The following is a 24051-nucleotide window of genomic DNA, read 5'->3' on the forward strand; positions in this document are numbered from 1 at the left end:
ATGAATATAGATAAGTATTTATATTTGATAAGAATAAGGAAGGATGCGGTTAAAAATGCCAGGAAATGAAACCATATTCAAAATTTTATATAGTTTTCAACCAAGAATATTTGCATTTCGTTTCGATAATTTGTGAAAGTAAGTCGTTTTTATTTTTGTTAAATTTCTAATTACGATGGAAAATAATTTCAATTCTTGTGACGAGAAAGTATTAAATGTTACTAATAATCATGTAGTGAAAAACAAGAATTCTTTAAGACTTAAATTGATTCGAGTATTTAATTCAGGTACTTCAAAGAATCCAAAGAGTTCGAAAAGTGTTTCAAATTCTCCAAATTCGAGTCCTGATTACAATATTTCGTGTCGAAAAATGAGATATTCTTGGCATTCATCTTCAGCTTGGCATTCTAGCAAAGAATGTCATAAACTGTGTTCGTTCGAAAGTGATATTTTGCTTTCATCTTCGAAATCAATCGTAAATACTAGTTCTACAATTTCACCAATTACTTCGTTTTCATCGCAAACAATTTATTCGACCTGGTATAACAATGGGAGGTAAGTTTCCTTTATAAATTTATAAATATATGAAAATATTGATTAAAATATTATTATTTAAATATATATAAATTATTTCTATTTTTTATTTTCACTTACATATGAAAATATTATATCATTATGTACGTTATATAAGAATAGACATATACATAGTAAATATTTTTATATATCATGATATATAATGTTTTGATAATAATATTTAATATTTTTTTTTCTTCGATAATTTCATTGAGAAAATAATACATTATTCTAACTACGAAAATATCTCGAAATATTATTTGATATAGAGCAATGTGTCATAATCGCAGCAATGTTTTACAAAGTTAAGAAATTAATATATATATATATATATATATATATAGTATATGCAAATGTTTATACAATTTTAATGTTATATAGGCAAATATAAATTAATCTTATTATAATAATCTTGAAAGAGTTATTAAATAAAGCAATCTATATGAATATGAAGTGAAAAAATGGAAAAATAGATAAGTACTTTGAAAGATATGATGAAACGAATGCACATCGGTAGTATGGGATGGGTCGATGCAGCGCCGGCGCTGCAGAACATAACCAAGAAGACGAACATCCCCACCAATTCTCTTTATCGTCGAAACGATCGCGTCGACGTGTACCCACTTCTCCATCCATCCTACGAAACAGAGTGAGAAGAAAACAGTGTTTCTATCTCTATCTCTTGTTCTCTTTCCTCTTGTCACACGAATGCAGCTCCGCAGAACACTATACGAAGCACCTCGAATCAGTGTAGAACGGTTTGCAACAAAGTAGAGCCGTTTTCGCGTTTACCTCCTCGTGGGGAATTAGGAATTGAATAAAATTCACGCAGGTATGTATCAAATTCATTTTTCTATCGCGCTTTGATATCATGTTTATGTAATTGATTATTTTTTTTAAAATACAATATTTCATAGTTGTAATTCTTTGTATGTTTTATATTGTTAGAACGTATAGTGACAACAATGACAAGTAAATTGCCGCGCTTTTGCATAAAATAAACGATGTTATTTCTTAAAAATATTATAGTGTAAAATATCACAAAAAACGCGCGTATCACAAAAACGTATATTATATATCACGTTGAAAACCTTGTTTGGACTCTTCCAAATATGCAAGCATTGCAGAAAAATCTCAATATGCATTTTTATTATTTTACTTATTTTATAGAATTTTGTTTCCAAATTTTACATATATTAAAATATTTGTCTATTCCTTAGAAAAACAATAGTATTGTAATCATTACATGACTTGTTCGCAGCAAGTTTCGAAAACAATGATTTATTCATTCATGTAACGGTTTTTTTCGAATACTGTAATGAAAATCTATCTTGATTTTCTATTTTTGATCAAACATATCATCTTTCCATACTATCCATATAATTTTATTATTAATGGAAATTGTGGTTTATGCATATAAATAGTATAATTAAAAATGATACAATACATTGAGCATATCGTCGATAAAAATTTTATTTACTTAAAGCTAAATACATTTTAATTTTTTTATTTAATAAATGTTTCTTTCTTTATTTGTTTATTTACCAATTATAGTCACAAATTGTTTTTATCCAATTAAATGATTATAACTTGTAATAAATTTTAACATAATATCTAATAGAATTTTGACATGATGTTCAAAAAACTTTACGATCAAAGAGCAAAACGCATTTTATACTTTCAGTTTTTCTGAATGCCTGAGAATGGCCTCAAGCAAAGAGCATGATTTAGGGCATACAGTGTTTCCTAAAGTATGTAGGTATATATATATACAGCAGAACAAGAAGTACTTATATACATATCCATTTACACACACAAGTATATTTGTGACTATATCTATTTGTAGCCTGCATCATCGGGCAAAAAGTAGGTCTAGGGAATCAGCTGACCGAAAGAGGCGCGTGCGCTTTACTAAAAGCAGAATACATTTGAAACGCCCACTATACACCTACTCGTAGGATCTTGGAAAAAAAGTCCTCGATAGTGATAAACCTATAAAAATTTTTTTTTATTTAATCATTCGTTGATTACACATACATTACACGTGAGTGTATATATATATATATATATATATATGTGATATTTTATATTTAGAAATATTATAGATTATATATATTTGATTTATGTAGAAAGAAACTTAGTAATACACATAACTATAAAAATAAAAAAGACAAAATAAGTATATTATAACAAAGAAAAGTCGTAATACATAGAACTTTTTTATATTTAATAACGATTATTATTTATATTGTATTATATTGTCCAGGTTGTTGTTGTTTTTTTTTTTTTTTCACTTTACTTTCCGTTATCTCATTTATTGAATAGAGATTTGAAATTTAAACATATCCGTTCAATTATTATATCAACGCACTTTGCAATGCACACGTAATGGATCTTTGACCATGACCGAGTGAGAGTTTAACGCGAATAAACACAGTCAAGGTTAATATGACATTTGCGTAAAAAAGCAATGAGATTTTGAAGAAACCGAACATTTTTTCGTGATGTAAGACGAATAGGAAATTTAATAATGCTTTTCGTTTTCACGTATGCAGCTCATTCGTGCGGTCGTAACGCTCTCTCCGTTGCGTAAAACAGCTTTCTTAAACAAAAGAGGATTTGCCAGTGAAAGGAATTTCACCGTTAGCCGTGAGAAAAAAAGTAGTGCAGTGACATACGGAAAATCTCATTACTTAACCATACTAGTTATATTCTGCGGTCGTAAAATCGTTAGTCTATCCTCGAGCTCCGCGTATTTTATTTATTATAAATTAGCTTCAGATATATATTTCAGTTATATTTTTTATAATTATAATAAATTCGTGTAGGAACTTTTTTTTCTTTAAAAGCATTCTTTTTATTAACGAACAAAATTATCCATTTTCATTAAAACTCGGAATAACACACAACTTGGTCAAAAGCGATCCATACTATTCAAATTTATTTACCATTTAATTACCAATCGTTATCGTCTAATAGGGTTATCGTTGATCGTTAAGCCGATTGGATGGAAAATAATCCAATCCCATTGGACGATTGGAATCGATTGGAAGTTTGAGTGGATTTTCATTTCGAACGAATAATTCCACGTTACACGATCGATTCATTTTTAAAAGATAATGAACACGCGACGAAAACAAGTTTCGGCGTTAGGGCGAGGATAATTAGCGCTCGTTTGATCGAAACGTTTCCGCGTGCGTAGAGATATCTGCATGAAAAAGTGGGGCGCTTAATTCCCATGGTTGTATCCCAATGATTTGAATCGAATTAGAAAGGGAAATCCTGATTAATCGTTGCCAATAATGATACACAGTGATGAAGTACTCGCCGCAACAGCAGCAGCAGCAAAAGGAAAGGAAGTCGGAGAGCGACGTTTGCTCGATCGACGCGGCGACACCGAATCGTGGCGGAGGAGGAGGGAGGCGTCAATCGGCATCGACAGAGTGTAAAAATTTCACGAGCACGTCGTCGAGGAACGCTATCTGTCGTTCGCCATCGACGGGGATGTTCGCCTGGATGCGCGTGTTCCGGCTCGCCTCGATGCTTCATCAGGTTGGCTGCTAGATCCGAGTGTTACACGGAGCGCCTCGTGTCCGCAAAACTCATAGATGTATTTAACGATTTAAAAATTGAAAGGGATCGTGTACACGTGTGCGCACGTATGCGCGCGCAGTCGCAGTTCATTCCGCGCCTGCACTTATGCAATCCATCTGTCCATCTGTCGTTTATCCGCACGCATGGTCACACGTGTACAGGTGCATTCGACGACCCTTTTCTCTCGGTCGTCATTTATCTTGTATCCATAGGGTGGTCGGTTCGTGACGTAGGGACGGCCGACGGTAGCTCAACTATAGTGCGTTACGCGATAAAAACAAGCAACTGGGCGTCGTACTGGCTACGGTATCGCCTACACTTATACGTAGAGACGAAGTTACACATATATGTATGTATATGTATACATACATACATATATATATATATATATATATATACGCGCATACCGGTATAAACGTTTCTGTAAGTGCGTGTATACACGCGTGTGCATCGTTACGCATGCGTATAGAGCGCAGTCCCGGGTTCCAGTTAATCAATTGGTCGTTTAAGAGGCATTAATTAGCGCGTAAGCTTCGAAATCGGAAGTAATTCGTCGCGACACGTCGCTCATCATCCGTTCTTCGAATCCCTATCCCCTCTCTCGACCCTCTCTTTCCTTTATTTATTCATTTGTCACGCATTTGGAGACGGGTCACATGTGCACGCGTGTAACAATACCTGCCATAGTAAATACGGTTTTTAGCTTGTACGTGAATAGCGATAAGAATATATAACGTGGTGCTATGTTTACAACTGTGTGTATTCCAATTCTGTTTCTTCGTTGCTATTTTTTTTTTCACTTTTCGCTCTCTCTCTCTCTCCCTCTCCCTCTATCTATCTATCTCTCTCTCTCTTCCCCATTCTTCAATATCGATTCGTTTTCTGGATGACGAACACGAGTAATCGAATTTATGTTTTCCCGTCTTCGTTCTTGGTTTATGAAATTTATGAAATATCGCATGTCGTGTGTCGAAGGGGCGAACAAAATATATATCGAAATTAATTCGATTCGACTTACTTACTTACTTACTTACTTACTTACTTACTTCTTTCTTCGCATTTATTTTCCCTTTCTAAAAATGTTACTTATCGCGCGCGCGCTTCAGGTATCTATCGAATCACGAATTTACATCCGATTTCACTCCCTCCCCCCCCGCCCCTCCCCCCTGCCCCCTCCCCACTTATTATAACCACGCGATCGTTAAGAAAACTTTCAATCAATGTTATTAATATCGATCGATATATATTTTATGACTATACGAGAATAATCGACAAATAAATTTCAAATATTCGTTTTAACGCGCGATCCACTTGCGTTTTATGCGCAAATATCCTTTTATGCTAGAAGAGCATCCCGGAAGAAAAAAGATCTCCTCCGTTACTGTGAAACTGTGGTGGAACTGCGACCAGAAATTTTTAGAAGTACGTTTATCTTTGAATAATAAAACGTTGTTCTGTGAAAGCTGTCAAAGTTGTTTATTGATTCACATACATACATACATATCCAACCAATAATGTGGTGAAACTCGTTCGTTAAGAGTATAATTAGTATATCCATATATAGAAATAATCGTTGCTTCCTCTATGAAAGTCTCGCGTCCTTGGTGATGATCTTTTTTTTTTCTCTCTCTCTCTCTCTCTCTCTCTCCTTTAATTACCTTCCAATTTCGTTTAGAATAATTAAATTATTTTTCTTCCTTTCTTTTCTTCCCGTGATCTTGCTTTCGATTAAATTTTATCGAAAGAAGATGTGATCGAGATAACAGGTACGAGCCATTTGTGGAATACGCGGATGCAGAGAAATAAGAAACGAAAGTGAGTCACACTTGTTGGTTAATAATAGATGTGTCTCTTTACAAGGTTTTTTATAAAAGAGTATAAAAGAGGAGAGAATGTTTGCAGAGTGGTTAGTAATATTAATTTTTAAAACGATATATCCGTTCAAAGAGTGGAGTCGTTAAAGAGTTTTCGATAATAAAGAATTATAATTCAACGTATAACTTTCTCGAATACGAGCCATTGCCGTTGTCAATTTGTTCACGTGCAACGATGATTGAAATTTGCAAGTTTATGCACATCAATGATCTCGTCGTATCTCTCAAGGATCATTTTCTTTATGTAACACATTCAATTGGAGATTTTTTTTTTTTTTTTTTTTAATTGATATTCGAAAAATGTTCGACAAATTTAATAATTACGAAACGCGATTCAATAGTTTCATGCGAAGTATATATATTTTAAAACATATTCGATGAAAAAGGTGATATGAAATATTTCCTTCGCAAAGTTTATAAGATAGGCGTAAGATATAAGATAAGATGGAAAATTTTATGAAATTTGTCTTCATAAAAGATAATAACATATATCGATAGAATAAATACTTGATTAAGTGCAAAAGAGCGTGAATGAATATTAAAACAAAATTTTTACGTTTATTACAAACACTAATCATTCAATATGTAATTCAAGATAAGATGATAAAGTTTATTTTTAAACTATATTTGCAAACTTGTAATTGAAATTTATTATTTTCGATTGAAATGTGTATACGAATGATTATTCTAATCTCTTATACTCGTCAAAAATGAACAAGTATATATATATATATATATATATAAAGAAAAAATAATAAAATATTCCTTATATTGCATCATATCCTACTGTTAGAAAAGTGCTTATGTAATGTTATCTGAAGTACGTACATATTTAATTTAAACCTATGACGTAAATGTCATAAATACACAATTAACGCATCGCGTCTAAGACGAATGAGTATTAATGCTTTAATAATACGAACAATATTAATTTTGTTGAACGAAAACGATATAAACCTAATTAGAATAATACGTTATCGGTGTAATTTTTTTCGCGCTATTCAGTGTTTGTAAAGTAGGTCGTGAATTCTGGTATACCGGATATGAGTTTAGTTATCAGAGTTGATTGTTTCGTCATAGAATTCTTGCTTCGAGGAAGAGTTAGTTTAAAAAGTATTTTAAAATGTAAATTTAAAATAATTTTTATTCTCATAATTAATAGATATTCACATTACAGAATATATCTAACAATCGATGCATTCTTTTTATCCTATGCTTCGAAGGATTCTTTTATCATTTTAGCGTCATTTTCAACGTTACCGATTCGGCTCAAAATAAGATTATTAACGTTAGCAATGGCTGGAATCAAAACTAAATTTCAATTTAAAATTACAAATGATCGTTTTAAATTTGCGAGGTCGTCGTCCAAGAAATACATTTGTAAAGTCGAGAATGTAATATTTATATTTTTTACATAAAACACACATTTTGTAGTTTTGAAAGAGAAATAATAAAAAGTTTACTTCATTGACATCTCGTATCTTCTATGGGTCGCGCGCTGAAAGCAAGTATAGACAAAAAGAGGAAATAGTGAGAGAAAGACGGACATAGGGTAAAAATATTGAAATCAGCGCCATCTTCAGAGTGTCGCAAATGAAACGCATAAAGAAACAGAAGATGGTGGCAGGATAGTTGTAGAGTAGGAATTATTGACGCCATTCTTTGATGATAAAATTAAAGATATCGAGAGATGGCGCTGATAGTTCATTCCTACGTGTATTTCTTTTGCGGCACTCTGAAGATGGCACTGTTTTCAATATTCTTATCTAATTTCTGTCTTTCTCCTATTGTTTTCTTTCTTTATCTATACTTCTTCAAAATTTATACACTCAAGAGACTTCGATACGAATATAATCCAATATATATAATGTATGACGATGATTTATATGCACGAAAAATATTTTTAAAATTTGTTGATTTTTTTTTTATAAACTTTTGTGATTAAATTAAATATAATAATTCTTACATTAAATCATAAAGGGCATTCTGATTTTTGCGCGATTATATAATATTTTAGAACACAAAGTTCCATCAAATGTTAAATTTATTCCGTATCTCGTCTGCGATTAAATATTACCAATGAGAATTCAAGACGAAAGACAATAACGACATCTACGAAAAGAAGTCGATAAAGCGGAACTCCGAAGCAATCCACCTTACCGGCCAGTCAGTCACATTGGATGTTCGGTACGGTTCGGGACTGTGGGTGGCAGGTAAGACAAATAGTGGTAGGGAGGGAGGGTGGGAGGTGGTTGGTCGTAAACACTCGCGCAAGAAGCACGTACATAGTCTCGCGAGAACTCGTGCCACGATTACGTCGTTCTGGAATACGAGCGTGATGGTCGCGTAGCGATCGAGCGTAACGATCGTGCGATCGCAAAAATTTGACAGAACTTGTCACGGATTTCTTTTTCTCCACGATTCGTCAATCGAATTGTATCGACGTTGCTATCGTATACAGGCAATATTTGCCGATTCGTTCGAATAGAAAGAATTATCGGAGGTATCGGTTAAATTTGCGCGGCGGTGTTTCGAATGTGCCGGTGAAACATAACCTTATGCGATGCGTCGTCCCCTGATTCGCCATCTCTCCGAGGGTGGTGCAGGTGACAACACCAGTGGCAGGAGGCAGCAATCCGTAAAGGAGGATGATCGTGCCAGTTACACCTGGAATTGCCGCGAATACGGGCATCACCTGTCTTCCTGCGACCTTCTCAAGGTTCCGACAGCCCTCGGATGCCGGGGGCAAACCACGTCGCCGGAGCCACGAATCGCGATCCACAGGTAGGCCGATTTCGATCAACAGTAGTCGTGTTTGGTAGGGGAAGCTAGCTCCGAAATTGTCCGGGTCAGTGCATCCTTCGGGGGCTCATTCTGGGTAACCGCGCTCGCGCACTACACTCAATTGTGGTTATATTTAAGCAAACAATCCTTTCGACTTTGTTTCTTGACACTGTTAAAAAAAAATTTATTCAATTAATTTCCAAGACTATAACGCACTTGTTGCGTTCAGTAAAAGCGAAATTTTTTATTTTTAGGTTAGGTTTTTTCTCTTTTTCATTCCTTATTTGAATATAATCGCAACATAATCTTATCGCCTTATAATTGAATATCGTTGTTTGTTCGGATATTAACGTATTTATCTATTTATTATTCAAATAGATAATATAAATTTTAAGATGTTAGCTTCATGTATTTATTAAATGTCACTTTCTATCATAAATATTATTTTACATTATATCTTTTTATATCAAATCGAATCGAATTAAGATCGAATGTTTCATCGCGCTCTCTATTCTTTTTACAACACGATTCGTTATTTCTCCAACGAAATTAACGATTACGACAATTTAGACGAATTCTGAAAATTTTCTCGTAAATGAGGTTAATGGATATGTATCTATATTTTCGTGTATAGATTAAGGCTGCGCCCTATATTTCGTGACCCAAATTCTCTTTCTGTTGGCTCCGGCATATATTCCGGAAAAGGAACGTTTTCTAAGCGATGGCCCTTGACTCGACGGGATTACTACGTATTATTTATGTACGTACAAAGACTAGAAACGGAATAGAATAACACGGAAATGTTTATCGCGTCGTCGACAAATTGTCGACAATCGTGATCGCGGAATTATTTCTGGAAAATAATGCGTCTTCGGTTCGACTAGTTTCCGGATTACATCAGAGATAGTTACAGAAGTTTGTCGCTTGTTTGCGCTCGTAGCATAAAATGAGAACCGGTAAACAGAATTGTAGATGAAATAGGTCATCGACGAAATTTACGATCGACATAATCTTCTTTGATTTTGAGCGCAGCTCTTTCAAATTTTTATCTCAGAATTCGATTTCACGTCGTTTGTACGACAAGTGAAGAAGTGTCGAACGCCGCGTATTCAAAACTTGCTCCTTCTCTCGAGTATAAATTTACGAATTTCGCGTCGAGGATTGATTGATTAATTCGTTGCCACGTAAAGTACACACACGCGCTCCTATATTTCTCATTTGCGTTATCTCGGTCGTACAGGAATTAATGATTTCTCGTAAGATGGGGATTAGGATTAGTCATTCATCTTACGGTTTCGGTTATCTCAATGATTTATTGGATATGTTATTAGAATTTCCGGAGCGTATCGTGGTTTAATTAAACGTGGAAGAGATATTTGGCCAAGAGTTATATTCGCTTAGAAAGATACGCGCGAACCTATGTTCCTTCCTATTTGATTGATTTCGTAATTTTGGATCCAGGGAAAGAGACTCGTCGGATTGGATTGGTTTAATTGCACGCGATCCATCGTGCGATTGTTCGTCAAACGAGAGGGCGAAAAATTGGAGAGAACAAAAAATCGCGATAATCTCGTCGGTTTTGATTGAAATTTTTTTCCTCCCCCTCCCCTAAAATTTTATCTCGAAAGGAACGAAATTTTGATAAAAATCTTGTTTCCGTTTAATTTTAACGTCAATTTACCGCCCGCAAATAGAGAAATTACGAGAAATTACGCGGTGTATAAACTGCGGACAAAGGAAGGGGAGACAAGCGGATAAAAGCGGGAAATAAATGGCACGCTAATTTCGTCCCTTATTCAACAAGTGTAAACACTTTTGTGCTCGCGTTCCGTTTAACCTGTTGAATAAATATGAGGCTGAAAAGAAGCAAGTTCGGCAAGGATCGTATTTCGATGCTCCTTTCTTCCAGACAATTGTTCAAGAATAGAGAGAGAGAGAGGGAGAAAAAAAACTGGTTTCGAGTCCGAAAAGAGAGTGGAAGCGCAAAAAGAGGATGTTGGATGGAGGATGCAGCATGCATTCGTAGAATATTCGGTTCTTTTAGGGAATAAATTGGAAGAATAGGGATCCTGTGTGCACGTCACGATCGGCCACACATTTGGACATTGATAAGGCATTGATAGAAACGGGGAGGGCAGGGAGAGAACGCGCGATGCATTCGTTTGTTAAAAATTTGTGACGATAAAAGTACGTCGTTTTTTTTTTTTTTTTTTTTTTTTTTTTTTTTTATCGATTTTCAACACGACGAAGCGACGACTTTTTACTCATCGATACAATCCTTGCGTACAATTTTATTCTCGATTTATTTAACCGCGTAATCCGAGAGATTCTTGCAGCGTGGAAACAATTTTACCCGACTGGTCCAACAAGTGTATATGATCGATTCGTTCGTAGGAAAGTCGTCTTTCTTTGTCCTCTTTCCACTCTTTGCTTACATTTTTCTCGTTTAACCATCGCTCTGATAAAATTAAATCCTAATTGGCAAGTGATAGTTTTGATCAAATCAGACACGATCGACAAATGAGAAATTAGGGAAAGGTTAAATAAACGTTATGAAACAAATCGTTCGAAATTCTTTTAATTAACGGGATTAATTGCATTCTCGTTCAGCCAATTAATCCTTCGTATCCTTAAATCCTTTATTATTATTTTTACGAACGAAATTACGCCATACAAGTGTAGGGCAGAAGATGCGTGTTGTTTCAATTCGATAGGAAAAAATAATAATAACATCATTTGATACCCTTACTTCTGAATCGTACACACGATAAATGGAAAATATACATTGTCAATCACCGGAGAATTTTTATAAACTTGTCGCGTCTCTTTCTCACTCGAGTAGCTCTCACATTACGCGAGAATGAGAGAAAGAGAGAGAGAGATCCTGACAATGGAAAGGTTTGAAAATTCGCCTAACCTGTTGATAAATCGCACAATTTATATAATCCTATCCTAACTTTACTTTTTATCGAGTATAATGGAACGACGATTTCACGTTTAGCCGCGCAAAATTATCGGCGTTTAAACAAAATTAACCCAGTTTCTTTCAATTACGCACTCCTTCTTCCAACCATAATTTCCAACTAAACGAATAAACCACATATATATATATATATATACGTAAATATTGACCTGGAAAATAATGGTCTGGAAATTGATGGCGATTCAGCTCCTTCTCCCCGTGTTATCATGTATGTTCAATAAAAAAACGCGTTGTTTTACATAATGGAAAAAGGGGGAGCGTGGGCGAAAGAGGGGAGGGGAAGGTGTAGAGGACATCCTCATTCCACCCGCGATAGTCGAGCGGAGATGATCGTTGAGTAATAAATTAGTTTTGCCGGAGGAGGTAACGCGGGAGATTATGCAATCGGTGGCGATAAGTGGGGCAATTCGATGAGGAGGAACGGAGATGACCTTGACTACGGAAACGGAAGTCGGAAGCCGACTTTGTCTCGATCGGTTTTTTCGTTCCCCCTCCCCCTTCCTCCCTCCCTCCCTCCCTCCCCCTCCCCTCCTCTCTCCCCTCCCCCTCCCCTCCCCTCCCCCTCCTCTCCCCCTCCCTCCCTCCCTCCCCCTCCTCTCCCCCTCCCCCCTCCTCCCCTCCCTCCCTCCCCCTCCCCCTCCCTCTTCGAAGGAAATATCTCGATATCGAATCCGTTCGAATGTTATCGTTTCGCGAAAAGGAAGATTGGAAAAAGTATATACGTCACGTTTCTTTCTCTCTTTTTTTTTTCGAACGAAATATATCGAATATTATCGTTTTAGAAAAGTATATGTATCATGTATCACGTGTTAAGTTTTTTCGATCGAATTTGAAGTTTTTCTTTCTCTCTTTTTTTTTTTCGAACGAAATATATCGAATATTATCGTTTTGGAAAAGTATATGTATCACGTGTTAAGTTTTTTCGATCGAATTTGAAGGTTTTCTTTCTCTCTTTTTTTTTTTTTCGAACGAAATATATCGAATATTATCGTTTTGGAAAAGTATGCATCACGTGTTAAGTTTTTTCGATCGAATTTGAAGGTTTTCTTTCTCTCTTTTTTTATTTTTCGAACGAAATATATCGAATTCGTTCTTTTCGAATATTATCGTTTTGGAAAACTACATATATCATGTTAAGTGTCCGTTTTTTCGATCGAATTTGAAATTTTTCTTTTTCTCCTTTCGAAGGAAATATCTCGATATAGAATTCGTTCTTTTCGAATATTATCATTTTGGAAAGATATATATATATATATATATATCACATTGAGAGACTTTCGCAAAGCGATTCCTGCTTCGACCCAATTCTCCCAAGTTGGGACCCGGTTCAAACATTTTCGAAACGCGTTCACTCACTGGCTACGCTACGCAAACATTTTGAATGGAAACTAAACTCTCTGCCGAGGACTGGCTCGGTCGAGCGAAAATTTGCCAGAATTTCGCCAACCAACCAACCAATTCGAAAGGAGGGACGTTAATTTTTCATCCCTTTCCCAAAACGAATCTTCGATTAAATTAAATCGAAACATTTCTCTCAATATTATAGAACCAATATCAAGAACGACCTTTTTTTTTCTTTCTCTCTCTCCCCCCCCCCCCAATCCTAGTTCCAGAGCAGATCTTATTCTCTTTCGTTGTTTCAGGAATCGTCCGGAGAGGATCCCTTAGATTTTCTCGAGAATTTCGTACTGAAAGAAGAGACTGGGATACAGTTAAATGGAATAACCTTTACAATTGGTGGATCAAAATCAAATTATTATATTTATTATCAAAGGGACAACAGGGGAGGAAGTTGGCGTTTCATTTCTCTCCTCGAGAATTTTGAAAAAAAAAAAAACAAGAGAAAAAGACGCGCTTAAAAAGTATTAGAATTTTCCCTTTCTTTTTTTTTTTTTTTTTTTTTTCATCGTTCGAAAACGCAGATACGAGTTCATTACAAATTCAACAAAACACTCCTCACCCGTGTCGATCTTTCGTGCCGTTTTACTTGATTAACCCGGCTCCATCCCGGCTTTTCATCATCGTACAACTTCCCTTTGATCCACCCCTCCTCCCCCCGTATCGAGGGGCGGACGAGGCTCTTGAACGCGATACCTGCATCGCGCTATACACTCGCTCCCTATCTATTCACCTCGCTACGTGAGCCCACATCGCAACTAGATTATCCACTTCCACTTTTATCAGACTCCCTGCGAAAAAAGAAACACGATCAACACGTGTGTGTGTGTATATATATATATATACAATCTCTCTTTCTCTCCCCCTCTCTTCGTCCATCTCTGTTCAATATCGCGAGATCGATATCGCTTCGCTCGAGAATTTTTCGTGGATACGCGAATTTTTTCGAGGCCGCTCTTTCCACTTCTTTCCACCGAAGATTAATGGTGTCGAAGAGGGTAGGGGAGCGAGATAATTCCGCTAAATTTCGTCTTCACAATGGTGGCTAGATTGGCGGGCGAGCGACAAAGAGAGAGAGAGAGAGAGAGAGGGAGGGAGGGTACGCACGTAATTGACTATTCTTCGCGGTCGGAACGCAGCAAGGCTGAAACGCGCACTGTCCCCATCCCTATTTTCGCCATCCCTGCCCGAGTTCCCCGAATAATTGAATCGTCCGAAAGGATTCCGTTCTGTTCTATTCTCTGGGCGGGGAGAGGGAAGAGGGAGAAGGGTTTGACACCGCGACAGAAGCGGCCGGATCGGTTTAATTAACGGTTCCGGTTCAGGAGGGGAAGGGTATGTCCTCTCTTTCAAATTTTTCTTTCTCCTCTTTCCGTCGATACGACGAAAGTAAAAGTAAACGGGAATTCGAGGAGTCGAGTTTTTTTTAATCCGACTAATCATACCCGACATTCGTTGAAATGAAAATGACGGTATTATATAGTTTGGATGGAGCACAGGCATAAACGATTTTACGGTTTAAAATCGTTTACCGTGAATCGATTTTACGATTATTCGATTTAAACGAGTGGATGTAATTCCTTGGGATCGGACGCAACGTGACCGGTGTAAAATTGCATTGGACATCGGTACGGGAACGGTGGTCGATTAGAAACGGGGAAGAGGCGAGAAGGGAGCGCGTGTCGCGGTCGATTTTTCTCGCCTCGGCTCGACTCGGCTAAGTTCGGCTCGACTCGGCCCGGCCCGGGATCGAGATGGCCGATCGAGTCGTTCGATTCGACTCCGAGCGCACGAGGGAGGCTCGTGGCCCGTCGTGGAAAAAAACCGTGGTAGGTTGACCACGGTTGCGCAAAATGGAAAGAGGGTTAAACGTGGAGATTTGTACGAGGGAGGAGGGAGGAGGTGGGCAACCATTTATGGCTTCTCCCGATAATACCCTTGTAGGGGTATTCCGGCGAAGGCGCCGACACCTCTCTCGTATTCGCCTTCTCGGATAAGAAACGGTGAGTTACCTGGAACAACTCGCCCGCCGATTATCCCGTCCGATCGATTTAATTGCTTCTTTTTCCACGAAATCACGAATCCGCTCTTTTCTTTCATTCCCGAATACCGAGTCCGTTGACACAAATTCGTTTCGTTTCGATTGAAAATGAAATATTATACTTGTTATACAGAGCCGCGAGAGAAGGTAGAATTTTTTCTATTGAAAAGGCAGTAAATAAATAGGAAAATCTGTTTAAAACTTTTTGCGCGAGTATTATAATAAGCATAACAAAACTCGAGTACGAGTCTCTCTCTCTCTCTCTCTCTCTCTCTCTTTGCCGATGTTTTTTCAACCGTGACTATAAAATTATACGTACGTATGCAATTAAGCGTCCCTTCTTTCGAATGAAATCATAAAAGGGGAGAAGCGGATAATTTTATGAAAGCTTTACAATTTACATCTCGTAAAAATATCTAAATCTTTTCACGTTCGGTGGAAAGGAGAGGCGGGAGAAGAGAGAAAGAGCGGGAGAAGAGAGATGAGAATATGTTAGAACGCGTCGTTAGAACGAAGCACACGATCGAAGCGCGCGTTCGCGTAATCGGGAGGGGAGGATAAGAACGAGAAAGGAACGTTCGAATCTGGAAAAATATTTACCTCGACTCGCGATCCCCTTCTGATTAGAATACCTAGGTTGATGGAGAAGGGAGAGAGGCAAGATACGGATTGTGGACGTAATTGCAGATTACACGATGCATCCGAAAAAAAAGGAATCTATTGTAGAAATTTCCGGAAATTTTTCCGCGATATAGCAGCTTTATCCACTGGGGGACAAAGAAACGTCGCTTGCACGCGGCTAGTGGAACTTCCTGAAGCCGTTATCTCTCTGGTTGGCTTCCCGAGGGAATCTACCGCAAACAAATACTCGTATCTTCGTTCGAGTCGAAGGTTGGAAAAACGGTGGCACACGCGTTGCGAAACACCGTTACTTTGTTTTTTTCCGATCCCCTCCTCCGCTCGACGTAAACCGACGCGTCCTTTCCGAATATACGAGCGATTATTTTTTTATTTTTCTTTCCTCGTTTTGCCTTCCATTGGAAGAAACCGAGCGTAATTCGGTCCACGTTGAGTTTATTTTTCCGTACGTGTAACCGAGCCGTTTCGCCGTCTCGAACTGTTTCTTAAAAAATATCCCTAGTTCTCGTTCGGCCGATAGAGGCGCTCTCTTCCGAGTCAATTTTCTCTTTTCCTCTTTCTGTTTCTCTTCTCTTTTTCTGGACGAGAGCCAAGTTTATAAAATTCATAACGCAGTCGGATGGTTGGAAGAAAGCAATCGGTAAGAAGGCGATTCGTTGTTCCAGCGATGCCCTCTTCCCACCAGTGTTATTATCCCGTTTGAAAATGACACGGGCTTTGTAATAATGGCATCATCGTGAGCCGGAGAGGAGCGAGGAAACGAGAAAGATATAGAAATCGAATCGATTTCTATCTCCTTCGAGACGTGTCGCAATGGGCCGTGTCGCGTGCATCCTCGCTACGGGATCGCTCGTGGTTGGGATTCTTGCAATTAGTACGAGTACGGGACGAGAAATGAACGGATGATGTAATCGCGGAGATGGCGATATATGACGTCTTCGTCGAGGCGAAGAATTCCTTTCGAGTTGTGCTCGAGGAAAATATACCTTCGAACGCTTTGTTATTCTCGATTACACGGCGACACGAGGTTTATGCATCGGTTAAATCACCGATTCGAGTCGTAAATTTTTTGGGGCCCGTTTATTGGAAAGAAATAGGGGCTGCCATGATAACGATACGTTATATAATCGAACCACTCGAGACACGATTCTGGTCGCGAAAATGGACGAATAATTTAGACCTATTGTCCGATCGATGCGATTGACCGTCTCGATTAAACCGTCGTTTGCCCTCGTTGAAATTTCTTTATGAAAACGCGATAGAAAATTTACTTCTCGCTTCTTCTCCTTTCGCTCTTCGACGCAAGTATATATAATACAATAAATGGATAAATTTATCTAATGCAGGGAACGATCGTAAAATCACTGATTACCTTGTTACTTTTATTGTTATCTTTACGTTATTCGCGAAATGGTAGCTCGACCGAATTATTTTCATCTCGCAACAAAACAATCGATATGAAGAAAATGTTTATGGGTTCGTGATTATGGCTTTTGGCATCCACGCGGCATGGTAGTTGGCATTCTTCTTCGAATTCGATGTTGACTGGTTTTGGTAATAAGACGTTTGCTAAACAACTTTGATGCATCGATATATAATTAGAACGACGATATTTCTTCTTCCTCTCCTTCTTCTTCTTCCGTTCGAATACTTGAAAAAATTCGTCGCTTTGACGAGGCTCGATGAAAAATTCGAGGATAAACTGGTAATACGGAGCAGTGGAAGCGGACCATTGGAGCGCGGTTAATCGGTCGTAGCAGGCCACTTATATTCAATGAACGTTGACGTGGTTGGTACAGATTTCGCTGTGTAGCTCCCCCATAAATATGCGCTACCTTTGGTCACCGTGCGCGCTCTACACCCGACGAACCCTCGGTCTCTCACGAGTTCTCCTTCGGATGAGAAGAAAAAAAAAAAAAAAAAGAAAGAGGAATACGGTCCAGAAAGGATCGAAAGGAGAGTCATTGCCACCGGCGATGAATTGAAAACGAGAACTGAAAAAACGCGAAGCCAAGTATCGAGACGCGTTCGAGACGATAAATCATTGTCGTCGAATAGAAGAATTCTTTCTTCCTCTTCCAAGAAGATTTCGAAGACGATTGAAATTTAAATTTTTCTTCCGTTTCCTTCGAGTAGAAAACGGCTCGTTTCGCGCGCGAATAACAGAGATTTCGGTCGATCGAAGAACGTGTAATCTCCGATGTTGCACGAGTAACGATGTTGCGCTACTTCTCGTGTGAAAAAAGCGTACGAAACCGTTCTCCGTTTCAATTTTCTAGGTTGAATTCGTATACAACGACGTTCCTCCATCATTTCTGGGCTAGTTTAACACCGTGATAAATCGTATCTCGCGATCATTAAATCCGTTTTAATCTTAATATCTTTCGAATAATCTCGAAAAAGTAAAATATTCGAGGAAATAGAAATTGCGTTACGAATTCGATAGGATAAGGAAGGAGAAACTCCTCACGCCGAGTCACGTAGTCAATTTTTAATTACGATCTTTGTCTTTTACTTGAGCTTATTAAAAATTGGAAATACAAATAAAACGAGTCGACGAGGCGGTTGAAACTCACGTCGGGGCGAAGCACCCGCTTTTCCCAAACACGAATAAACGTCGGCGGTTGAATCGAGTTGTATATTTTATGCTCTCCACTCGTCTCGTCTCTAACCTTCTCTCATCGGAACGAAAGTGAAAGTGCAGAGGTTTTGTCACGCTTTCGACGAGGGAGGACAACGGAGAAAGAGCAGGAAACGCTCTTCGACTCAGGGGAAGTAGTTATTCGAAACTACTACTCGAAATTTCCTCGAATCTTTTTAAAAAATTTGAAAATCCTTTTTTTTCCTTTTTGCAAACTTTTCTCGCCGAGAAAAAGTGTTACAAAGCGAGTCGAGAAATCGTTTGCTTCCGCGTGAATCAGAAGCACGCACAGAAAGCATAACGTCCGTCAAACTCATAATTTATAATGGAAACTAAGAAAACTAGGAGTTTCAAAATTTCTTCTCGAAATTTTCTCGAAACTCACACACACACACACACACACACACACACACACACACACACACACACACACACACACACACACACACACACACACACACACACACACACACACACACACACACACACACACACACACACACACACACACACACACACACACACACACACACACACACACACACACACAGAGAGAGAGAGAGAGAGAGAGAGAGAGAGAGAGAGAGAGAGAGAGAGAGAGAGAGAGAGAGAGAGAGAGAGAGAGAGAGAGAGAGAGAGAGAGAGAGAGAGAGAGAGAGAGAGAGAGAGAGAGAGAGAGAGAGAGAGAGAGAGAGAGAGGCTGGAGGAGGCGGTTAAAAGCGGTGCACGGTTCGGTTCCCTCGATCGTGGGACTCGCGAAGAGTAGTTGTCAGACGGAGGGAGGTGGCCGAGGAGGTGGAGGTGGCGTCCAGTCGGTGAGAGGGAAAGAGAGAAGAGAGAGACGTTGTCGTGAGACGGAGGGAAGGGAGAGCGAGTGCCAGTGGCGATGCATTCAGCCGGCCGCTAAAACAGTCCTCCGCCACTTGGATCCGTTGTCAGGTCGGGTAGCGCGTGCCGATCGAGCGCAGTCCGTCTATTCCTCGATCCGCACGGCTCGATCGATAAACGAGCTCGTCAACGAACTTGACGCGCGTGGAAAAAAGATTCGGCAACAGTGTGATCGAGACGAGGAGTGTGAAAATTCAAAAAAATTCAAACTCGAAGAAACGATGTTATGAGCCGCGGTACGATCGCGGTCGAACGACTAATTAACGACAACGACGACGACGACAACCACGACGATTCAACTTGGTTAATCTCGAGGAGAAACGGTCGAAGAGATACGAGGGAGGGGGGAGAGATCACCGGTTAGTTTCCACGGAGTGGAAAAATCGCATTTCACGCGACCATAACGAGTCACTCGGCTCGTGGTAATTACCGTTAACGGTAATTAATTCTTCCACTGTCCGCGTGGCTAATTTCTTAGGTGTAAAAGTTTACGCGTGCCTCGAATCCAGCCATTAATCCTCGTTCTATGATAAATTGCGGATGAAATTCGCGATCGATATTCCCTAATATATAATAATAATTTCCGTGAGTATTGCGCGATTTAAATCGACGTTTCCACGTTTCGTTTAATATTTCGCGCGTTTAAACCTTCTTTTCCCGTGTCTTTCCCTTCTTATCGCCGTTTCTCAATTATCGAAACTCGGTTATCGATTCGACGGAAATCGAAAATTTCTTCGAATCTTTCGACGCGTCTTTGGACATTGCGAAAACGGGGGGGGGGGGAGGCGGGGAGGGAGAGAGAATCGACGAATACAAACAAGAGGAGCCGTCTGTGCGACGCGTGTATCGATAAAACCGGGGGAAGGGAAGGAAAAAATGTGTCATCGAGTTCGATAGTGACGGTGACGCGGTTGGAAATGTGAAAACTGTGGCTTCCGTGCTCTCTACGATTCTAGCGTTGCCAATTTCCGGAGGAAAAAGGGAAAAAGGAGAAAGAAGGAAGAAATACAAAAAAAAGGAAGAAAGAAAATACGAAGAGCGCCTCGAAAGAAACGTCATCGTCGAGGGAGTTGATCGATAACGGGATCTCGATGTATCCTGGGATCCTCGCGAGGACGTGATTCGATGAAACGGGTAACGAGCGAGCCGAGTCCAACGGTACACCAACCCCCTAGGATTGTGATCCGGTAACGAGCAAAAGACGTTGCTCTCTTCTTTCGATCGATACAAAAACCATCGCGATTCCAATGCGGCCGGTGTGTATAGGTTAACGCGTGCTCAGACTCGGACCGGATTCGAACGGGAACTCCTATCCGGGGAAGGACGGTGTACGCGTTGTTTCTCGAGTGGAAAAATTTTCGCTCGAAAATAACGAACGGATCGATCCATTCTTTTTTTATTTTTAAAGTTACCTCGATGATTTATCGAAAATGTAATAATAATCGGTAATAATGTATCGTAATGGCAAAGAGAATTGCAACTTTAACGAATAATTATTTAAAGTAACTTTGATCGAGATTTTTAACTAGTTTTTTTTTTTTTTTTTCAACGAATATCGAAAAAGCTTTCGTTTTGAATTCTCGATTGAACCGATTATTCTTCGGATCAGAGATCAATTGGAAAGAATCTTCTTCCGTTTCTTCCAAGCTCGAGCTTATCCTGGTTGGAAGAAGGATCGGAGGTGGTATTCAGCGGTTAAGCGAGTTTCGAACGAAACTTTAAGATGGATCGCCGATGCTTGAATCGAGAGGTGGAAAGAAAGGGGAGAGGTCTGGATATACGTCGTCGGGTGTACTCGAGCGGAATTCAATTTTGATTCGACGATTTCGAACCGACTTGTCATCGAATCAACCGGTCGAAGTTATATACTGGGCCAGTTTGGAAAAGTTGGTTGGCGAGAAAGATCCGATATATTGGAATTTTGAAACGGTGTCTTCGAGGGAATTTCTTCTCGAAGCGAAGTTGAGCGGACTTTTATCTCGGAATCGTGTCGTTTCTAGAGACGTGGAACGAGAACGAGTTCTCGCGCAATCTATATTTCGGGAGGGATCGATCGAATTTAAACGATGTTTTTTCACCTTCGTATATTTCCTCGAGCATTGGACGTCGTTGAGAAAGGTAATTTCGAAATATCGCGAAAACATGAGACAAATTTCGAAGCGGCGTTTTATCCCCGACAACTTTAAGGATAGATACGATCGAAACAACTTGGTTAAAGTTCCTCGTGAAACTTTGAAGAAACGATGAAATTTATATTGGCGACACCTTGAACCTTTCGACAACTCGATCGAAATATGGAATTCGAGAAGTCGTATTTTCTCCCTAATCCGTTCGATAGAAATCTCAAAAAAGGACAGCAAGTAAAAAATTTCGAAAAATATAAAGCAGTAAAATTTGTACGATTGGCCATTAACGCGACCTTGAATCTTTCGATCGAAACGCTCGGTCGGAAATATGGAATTCGAGTAGTCTTATTTTATCCCTAATTCGTTCGATAAAAATCTCAAAAAAGGAGAAATGAAAAATTTTGAAACACGTAAAGTAACAGAATTTACGCGATTGGCGATCTTGAATCTTTCAACAATTCGATCGAAACGCTCAGAAATATAGAATTCGAGTAGTCGTATTTTGTCCCTAATTCGTTCGATAAAAATCTAAAAAAAAAAAAAAAAAAAAAAGTGAAAAAATTTCGAAAGACGTAAAGAGTAGTAGAATTTGTGCGTATTCCGTTGGAATATATACGTTGGATATAAGCGCGTGGCGATAACGTAATTGAAATGTCTCGAGTTCCCGGAACGTTCCCGCATAAATCACAGCCGTCTGATCGACTCCTTTAAGTGGATCATTCGTTAAATGTAAATGTTGCAATAGAAATCTCGCCGGGGTGTTCGACGAGTTGTACGGATTTTTCTCCCGCCGCTGACTCTCGAAACGATTACGCGGTTCCCCGATAATGGCCGAGGAAACGTTTCTCGATGCTCGCGCTTTTATCTACAAGCTTTAAAGTGAAAATTACAAACTCCTTGGAGCTTCTTTTAACCCGGGTCTCGCATCCTTGAAAATCATCGTTGCGCGAGAAACTCGTCCTTTCAAGATCGAGCTTAACGTTTTTTTTAGGTTAAGTTTTTATTTTTACGTAATTTAATATAGGGCGACGATACACGAGTTCGAAAACTTGGAACGTCGGTGGTGTACGGTTTGTGGTTTCGTTTCTCTTCGAAGAAGAAACATTAATCGAAACGACGAGATAATAACAGGTACGGTACGGTTTTAAGGTCTTTCGAGAAAGAGAGAGAAAGAGAAAAAGACGTTTGTTCAAAGTTTCACGAGGATACACGCATACTACGAAACGAATGGTGGAAACGTTCTGACTCACTCGACTTTTTTTCGCCACCGTTCGACACAGGAGAGGACGAACCATTACCAGAAATAGAAGGAAGAAAATGAAAATAGTTGTATCGTTGGATCCAAGGAGCGATGATCGGCCACCAATCGAAGAATAATAATCAAACAGAAAATTAATCGTACGAATAATTGACTTGGAATCGCGTGGATTGTTTCGAAACAGGTTCGATAACTACAGGTTCGAAACATCGTAGCAGAGTGCATATAGCACGGTAGAGTGACGTGTGTTCGATTCGAGGCATCGAGGACGTGGTACCGTTTGATTCCTCGTGTTAGACTGTGTGACGATATCGGCCCACCTTCCTCCGCCGTTCCATTTCGTTTTATTCTCTCTCGTATGCAACTCATCATCCCCCACTGGAGATGCTCAAGATACGGATGTTGGATTACATCGGGGATACTGGGTAAGTTGTTGTCGCGATTCTCTTTCTCATTCACCGTCTTGTTTTCTCGTTTCGTAAAAACGAATTCGCGTTATTAATCCCGATGTAATTACAGGAATAAAAAAAATTTCGTACGACAGAAAGTTGAGGTTCTTTCCTTCCGTTGAAAAAAAAAGAAGAATGGAAGTTTCACAAGTTGGAAAGTATTTTTTCCCCAAATTCCTCTCTGCACGCTCTCTTCACTCGCAACAAGGCGAAACAAGCACGTGCATTTATACGGACGACGTCCCCTCGCATAGAGTTGGCGAGCGCGCGAACAAAACTCATTCACAGTCGAGTCGCGAAACGACGCATGGGTTGAAGCGTAGATTGTTCGTTTTAGGCATGCGCAAAACGAGACGTTCGCTCGCTCGTGTACAGTTGATTATTTCAAGTTGATAAAAGAGAGCGATATTTTGGCCTAGATTGAATTCGTAATATTATCGTTTTTATTTAATTTCGTTAAACGTCGATTTTAAACAGGGAAAATATCATTTTAATTATCTCGCGAAAGCTCGAAATTTAGCGGGTTAAATCATTATCGCGAGATATTTTCCGATTCTCGAGGTTCTCTATTCGTTAAACGATCAAACTATACAGATATAGTTTTAAGAGTAAAAATAAGAAAAGAAGCTTTGGCTCAATCAGATTAACTCATCGAAAAAGTAACTAGTTAAAAATTTCGAATAAAGTTACATTAGTAAGTAATTACTTATTAAAATAATATTTATTCATAGGTGTTATGATATAAATTATGGAAGTAACTATTAAATTTTGCCTATTATCGAGTTCAATACTCTATTAATCGA

General features: G+C 38.9%; 2 protein-coding genes and 1 long non-coding RNA gene across 12 annotated transcripts in view; 2 read left to right on the forward strand and 1 right to left on the reverse strand.

Annotated features, from left to right (window-relative positions):
• The first annotated feature begins 3 nt into the window (after positions 1–3).
• On the forward strand, positions 4–5638 carry LOC105735156 (uncharacterized). Of its 3 annotated transcripts, XM_086916342.1 has the most exons (5): positions 4–138; positions 288–555; positions 955–1405; positions 2258–2328; positions 2420–2803. In XM_086916342.1, the coding sequence occupies exons 1-3, from the start codon at positions 66–68 to the stop codon at positions 962–964; spliced, it is 351 nt and encodes a 116-aa protein (XP_086772468.1). In that variant the 5' UTR covers positions 4–65; the 3' UTR covers positions 965–1405; positions 2258–2328; positions 2420–2803. The 3 variants fall into 3 exon arrangements, with proteins under 3 accessions (XP_086772468.1, XP_086772466.1, XP_086772469.1); XM_086916340.1 differs by lacking the exons at positions 4–138; positions 2258–2328; positions 2420–2803 and adding an exon at positions 3887–5638 and having other exon boundaries at positions 176–555; XM_086916343.1 differs by lacking the exons at positions 4–138; positions 288–555; positions 2258–2328; positions 2420–2803 and adding an exon at positions 3887–5638 and having other exon boundaries at positions 1245–1405.
• Positions 4538–16348, reverse strand: LOC147656138 (uncharacterized). The gene is made up of 3 exons (XR_015294858.1): positions 15848–16348; positions 13769–13997; positions 4538–8994 (listed from the first exon to the last, which is right to left on the reverse strand). It is a non-coding gene; the product is annotated as an uncharacterized LOC147656138 (long non-coding RNA).
• The window catches only part of LOC100864830 (rap1 GTPase-activating protein 1), a 105224-nt gene continuing 89497 nt past the window's right edge, over positions 8325–24051 (forward strand). For 2 of the 8 annotated variants that reach the window (XM_086916330.1, XM_086916323.1), the window contains exon 1: positions 8326–8825. In XM_086916330.1, the coding sequence (XP_086772456.1) occupies positions 8605–8825 (221 nt within the window). In that variant the 5' untranslated portion in view covers positions 8326–8604. Of the gene's footprint in view, positions 8826–19438; positions 21534–22565; positions 23225–24051 lie in introns of those variants that run through there. The other 6 variants (XM_086916326.1, XM_086916327.1, XM_086916328.1 and 3 more) reach the window with 6 other exon arrangements.

Source organism: Apis florea, unplaced genomic scaffold (genome assembly GCF_048593485.1).
Source record: "Apis florea isolate Af1SG1 unplaced genomic scaffold, ASM4859348v1 contig_3802_pilon, whole genome shotgun sequence".
Taxonomy (NCBI): domain Eukaryota; kingdom Metazoa; phylum Arthropoda; class Insecta; order Hymenoptera; family Apidae; genus Apis; species Apis florea.